This window comes from Rattus rattus, chromosome 3 (assembly GCF_011064425.1).
Source record: "Rattus rattus isolate New Zealand chromosome 3, Rrattus_CSIRO_v1, whole genome shotgun sequence".
Classification (NCBI taxonomy): domain Eukaryota; kingdom Metazoa; phylum Chordata; class Mammalia; order Rodentia; family Muridae; genus Rattus; species Rattus rattus.
The window spans coordinates 62,725,564-62,731,805 of NC_046156.1; the positions used below are offsets into that span (position 1 = coordinate 62,725,564).

Consider the following 6,242-nt stretch of genomic DNA (forward strand, 5'->3'; position numbering starts at 1 on the left):
GCTGCTACTGTTATAAATCACAATGTAAATATCTGATATGCAGGCTATGTGAAATATGACACTCATGTTGAGAACTGACAGAACAAATGGATTTGTAACGGTAATCATTAGAGGCGTGTGGTCCAACAATGTGTCCCTGAATGCTGGGAGTAAAGGGGTGCGTACCATCCTCAGCCTCCCACACCGATTCTTGAAGGACCTCTAGCTATCATTAGTCTGAAAACCAGGGTTTCTCTATGGAATGTCAGGAGCTAGTTAAGAAATAACACAGAAGTTCTTTTTCTTTTAAGCTTCTTTAATCCCAGCTTCACTTTCTCTGTCAATCCTCCTTAGGCCTTAAACAGATCTTACTGGAATCCCCTGTATCACTCACATGGAGAGAGAGAAAGTGCTAAGAGCACTAATTGGCTATATTCAGAGTGGTCTGCTCATGGCAACTGTGGGACACAGAGAACAGCTACACTGTTCTCCTTTGTACCAGACCTCCACGGCTCAAGACTATGGACATGCTGCCCATAGTCGACTCAAGTCTTTAAGCAGCTCTTTAACTCTGCACAAGACACTTGCTGGCTGAGAATAAAGCAATTGTCAGAGCAGTGGCTGGGCCCTGCCCCTGTCCACGCACTCTCAGCAGCAGGAAGACTGTTTCGTCACTGATGTTTAGCTCATTAAATCTACCGTCTGCAGGGTGCGGCAGCACAGCCCGCTCCGATGACCACTGAAGGAGGCGATGACAGACACAGAGAACCCAACACGAGTGTGCAGCTCAGTGTGCTGAGTCCACATGTTCTCTGTGATCCACGTGTGTGCAGAGATGGGACAGCTCCAAGCGCTGGCCCACGCTGCTCCAAAGCTCCCCTGACTGCTTTGTGGCCTTGGAGACGGAGACATTCAGACTGCCTCGGGGCTGGTGATCTTGGCAGCTTGCTGGGCTAACCAGTGCTTGTATCTTTTGGTCTTGGGCTTCCGAAAGAGCACTACAGACATGGGAACTCTCACAGTGTCGAGTCCATTTACCTGAACAGACATTAAAAACAGGAATAGCCAGAGATCAGTAGGCAGAAAACACATCACCCTTGCCAGCTCTCCATGTGGTTCTCCTCCCAATCCAAAGAGAATTCTGGAAATACGCACCGTCACATCACACCAGTACTCGCCCCACCGAGTGATAGGGTCCTCTGGCAGCCTCAGAGCATGTGGGGCAACCACAACACCAAGCTGAAAACAGACCAACCAACCAGTTAACCCTTCGATCACAGCCTCTATGTAACTTAGATAACTCTAGGCATATGATGGTCTAGAATTTCCTAAGAGGACTGAATACACCGGGAGACCGATCCTGCCTGATTTCAGATGCCCACAGATGACCGCAAAGAGGCTTAGTCTTAATTTCTCAGCAAGGGTGGTGAATTTTCAAACAGGTCTTGAGACCAACACTACTTCACCACAAAAGTAATGACTCCCCAATAAGCCACATATTCCTCGGTACTTCCTAGCTAGAGATAAACTGAACTGACCCATCCCATTAGTCCTTAAATTCTGCAACTACCTTTAGTTCTGAGCCACATTCCTCCCCTTTCCCTGCAAACCAACAGAGTAACTCCCAAGTCCAGCTAGAAAACCATTTTACAGGAAAAAGTTTAATCCTGGGTCTCTACCAAGGGGAGATGGCTCCTACCCAAGAGGAATGGGACACTCACATTCTTGAAGAAATGGCGGGCGACTATTTCAGGGTTCAGTTCCCATTTGACATTGTTCTTCATGCCCACTTCTAGGCGACAGCTTCTCAGAAACTTCACTGTCTGTGAGTCAACAGGAGTTGGAGTCAGAGGAGAGGAGGCACCTTAGGAGTCACAGGGTCTGAGGTTCAGGAAAGGTCTAACATCCGCCCTGCAGCTACATAGGTGACCGTCAACCAACCCTGACGGGGAACCCAGAGCAGTTGTTTTCCTCAGCTGATATGGAAGAAGGCTGTGTTTAGGACTTCATAGGGATTTTTATCTTGTTGTTTCTAGAAGAAGGAAGAGAAATAGTCTGCACTAAACTCAGGATTAGGGCTGGCAAGACGGTGCAGTAGGCAAAGGTGTCTGCTGCCAAGAGCAATGCCCAGAGTTTGACCCCAGGATCCACAGAGGAAGGAGACCGGCTCATGCAAGCTGTGCTCTGGACTGCACATGTGCTCTGCCCTCAGTACATAAATGTAATAAACTTCCTGGTGCATCTCGGGAGGAAGTGAGCATTAGTACTTTTAACTTCACAGTTCTGGCATTTCAACCCTACTTGACGTTCAGTACTTTTCCCTGCTTATAAAATGAAACATAAATTACCTGAAGGTTTAAGATATTTTTACATCTTAGTGCCTAACCCTCTTTCCAGATGTATATATTTTTTTTTTCTTTTTTGGTTTTTCAAATCAGGGCTTCTCTGTGTAGCCCTGGCTGTCCTGGAACTCACTCTGTAGACTGGGCTGGCCTTGAACTCAGAGATCCAATTGCCTTTGCCTCCCAAGTGCTGAGATTCACGGGGCCCAGCTAAATATTTTCTAGTATTACACTAGGTAGACTGGAGTATCTTCATTGTTAAAATATGCTCTAGAGCTGTTGGCAGACGTGTGCCTAACATACATGAGGCCTAGTTTCATCCCCCACATCCATAACTTAACTTTGTAGTACACATCTGCAATCCCACCAACTGAAGGGAAGGTTAGGGCTGGCCATGGCTATATACTGAGTTCAAGGCCAGCTAGGCCATATAAAATCCTCCAACTCAAACAAACATACCTTAAATACTCACTTATGCTTCGTAGATTGCCCAAACCTACTAATTTCGAAAGGCCTTACTTACTATCATAGGAAAAAAAGTACCCCTCCACCCCCCAGCACCTCCAAACCCTCTTTCCAGCTGTACGAGTGACTCCTGCTCTACTGCCTTTAGTTTGCTGACTACATTCTCCTGTGTGTCTACATTCCTTTCAACTTATTTGTAAATATTCTCCAAAGGCAGAACTCATCTTATATCTTCCCATAGATCTCAATTCCTGGACTGGGGACTCTCTCGAAATCTAGGGCACCTTTGGCAAACAAACAAAGAGATCCCAGGCTGAGATGTCACCGAGTATTTCAAATGGAAGAAATGAGCAAATTAAAAAAATTGGCACATTTTCTTGAAGTAAAAAAGCAGTCAGGCAGTGGTGGCCAATACCTTCAATCCCAGCACTTGGGAGGCAGAGGCAGGCAGATGTATAGAGCTAGTTCCAGTACACTGTACCCAACACAGCATTTCCGGAGGACCCCATACCAGCTGCACAGAGTAACAACCACAATACTACTATTTTACATCCTTGTGTGCAACAATAAGCAGACTTGAAGGCTACCAGGGTCTTTCAGGAGGGTGGTGACTTCCATGAGCAATCAATAAAAACTTCCTACTCACCGCCTCTCCTGCTTTTGTCTGTATCTTCTCCAGTTTTCCTTCTTGTCTCAGCTAAAAAGATAAAACCAAGTAGAAGCAATGAGCTATACTGAATAATTACAGCCCAACCGTGCTGGGAACTGGCTGGGCTTCTGGGTTCTTGTTCTAGTTCTTATTGCAGCTTTCAAGTAAATAACAAAAGGAAGGGAATTCCTAGCAGGAACCTAAAATGTTATTTCTCCAAACCCTTTGGTCCTTTGAACTCACCGATTTCTCCTCTTCAAACAGCTTCCTATTTTCAGGGGATGCATACACAGCCAGTCCCTGAGGAAGGAGCTTGTTACGACCCACAGATTTCTTCACTGAGACCAGATCACCCCGCACTCCAATTTCTGTCAACGAGAACAGGAGTAGTAGATGAAAACCCTGCAGGCATCCCTATAGAAAAGATGATCATCGTGGTTGGTCCACTGGTAAAGACCTTGCCTTAGCATACTCAGGCCTTGGGGTACATCCACAGCACAGAACAGAGACGTCTTACTTTCTCAGTTTTTATTCTTCCTTACAGACAACAACAATAAACCACCAATTTATTGGGGGGCAGGTTATAAAGTTCAGTCATTAAGTGCCAGCTGGAGAGAGGATCTGAGTTTGGATGTGGTCCAGAAGGTTAGCACTGAGTGGAGGATACTGGTAGATTTCTTGGAGCTTGGCTATGTCTTGTATCAAATAGGATGGACCTTTGGCCTTCACACCGAGACACACACACATACACATGCATGCATTAGGAACTACACTTGTCAAACGTCTAGTTTAAAAACCGGTGTAGACTGAGCTGTTCAATCAAAGAATGCAATTGTGCTGCAAACTGTTAGGCTTCTCTTCACAGTTGACAATATTGCACACACGTTTTAATTGTCCGTGCTGGTATCTCAATCACAGTACTTTTTTCTCATCAGAACCACAAAGTAATTAAAACAAAGCAAGCAAACGAGAGGCAGGAAGAGGTTATGGTCGTACAGGAGCAGCCCAGGAGGGGTAAGGGGTTAGCATGTGTGTCCAAGCCTTACCGTCCACAGACTGCGTGAGGATGAGCTCAAGGTGGTCTTTGGGCCGGTGTTTCGTGTCCTCCACCAACTTATACACGCGGTGACGCCGGTGCAGGCGCGGCTTACGGCCCTCCCCGGCGAGTGGCACCTTCCACCAGCGCTCCACGATGACCGTGCTCTGGTGGTCAGGGAGGCTGGGGTGAGTGTCCGCAGAGAACATCCAGCAACCCGCGGGTCACCTGCACCCTAAGGAAAGTCCACCCTCCCCCTCCCACCTCAGCTCCGTGCGGCCCTTCCCGGTCTCAGTCTGGCACGAACAGCACTCCTGTCCCCACGGTGTAGGACCCCACGCCCCAGCCGGCCCTCACCTGATAATGAGAGAGACTGAAGTCACGGCCCGGGGTGCTTCTTTCAATTCGTGGCTGGAGTAATTCCCCGATGCCTCTTTGACGCAGCCAAGCAGCGCCTGCCCACAACAGAGCACTACATCGCGGAGCCATAGAGGCCGCCATGTCCACGAAGAGGACAGACCGAAGAAGGACCCCGCGCAGGCGCGGCTGGGCCTCTAGGCTGCCCGCGGCGCGCCTGAGTGGTGATACAGGCTGCACTGGAACCTGAGCCGCCACACCTTGCACAAGACGATAGGACAGCGCAGAAATTTGCTATTTATTTTCGTAAATCCTCTCCACAGAGCTTTGCGTGGACTGACAACGGAAAACATACTATTATTTTCGTTGGCGTCGCTTTAAAAAAAGAGGCGGAGGGGGCTTGGTGGCGCTCACCTGTCATCTTCCAACAGGACAAGTTCTAGGCCAACCTGGTTTACATCCCAAGCTCTAGGTCATTTAGGACTATATAGCGAGACTAATAATAATAATTAACTAATGATGATGATAAAAACTAATAGCAATATAAGTGGTTTGGTTTACTAGTTACTGAGATCACTTCTGATTTTGTCATGCTATAATTTTTGAACACTAAACTGTGGATGTCACTCTCAATTTTCCCTAGAATCTATCTAAAAGTAGTCGAAGGATGGGATCCTCTAAAAACTCTGCAACTTTCCACGATATTGTTACTATTGTAGTTAAGCTTTAAGGAGTTGCAGGAGACAAACTATAGAAAAAAAGAAATTACTGCTAGGCCCAAATAGTTCCTTCTGTGTAGCCTTCGTGCTTAATAGATGATTATAAAGGAGCATGGAAAGATGGGCAACGTAAACTGACCTACACGCATTTCCTCGGTATTCTGGACAATAGTCTTCCACAGTCTTAGTTGTTTGCACTCAGCACTCAGTATGTGGAATTCCATTCTTGGTATCTACTCTCTTGATCTCCTCAGTTCATCATATGGCTAACCGCTACTTATATGCTAGTGATGTCCAAATTCTTATCATAGGCTCCCATAAACTCCACATTGGAATACCCAACTTCGTATTCATTACTGGTGATCTTATATGTCTAACAGACATTTTAAAGTTAATTTATGCTCCATTCTTAGCAAACTGTCCTACCTGCAGGTTTTCCTGTTACAGTTGATGAGAATTCCAGTTTGTTATTTTTTCTTCAGTTCTTGGAAACATTATTTTAAAATTTTCTGCTTATATTTTTGAGATTATGTAATTTTCTCCTTTTTCTCCTTCTAACCCCTCTCCTCTCTCAATTTCATGGCCTCTCTCCCCTTGTTATTTTTATTTGTGTGTTTATATGTTCTTAAGTATAGAAATACATCCTGCTCAGTCCGTACATTGTTACTTGTATGCATGTTTTCAGGGCTGACCAC

General features: G+C 46.1%; 1 protein-coding gene across 1 annotated transcript; it reads right to left on the bottom strand.

Annotated features, from left to right (window-relative positions):
* Nucleotides 1-277: 277 nt before the first annotated feature.
* On the bottom strand, nucleotides 278-5,006 carry Mrpl9 (mitochondrial ribosomal protein L9). The gene is made up of 7 exons (XM_032897827.1): nucleotides 4,829-5,006; nucleotides 4,482-4,638; nucleotides 3,679-3,803; nucleotides 3,433-3,483; nucleotides 1,701-1,802; nucleotides 1,135-1,218; nucleotides 278-1,017 (listed from the first exon to the last, which is right to left on the bottom strand). Exons 1-7 carry the CDS (start codon nucleotides 4,970-4,972, stop codon nucleotides 892-894), a joined length of 789 nt encoding a protein of 262 aa, XP_032753718.1. The 5' UTR covers nucleotides 4,973-5,006; the 3' UTR covers nucleotides 278-891.
* Between the last annotated feature and the right edge of the window lie 1,236 nt (nucleotides 5,007-6,242).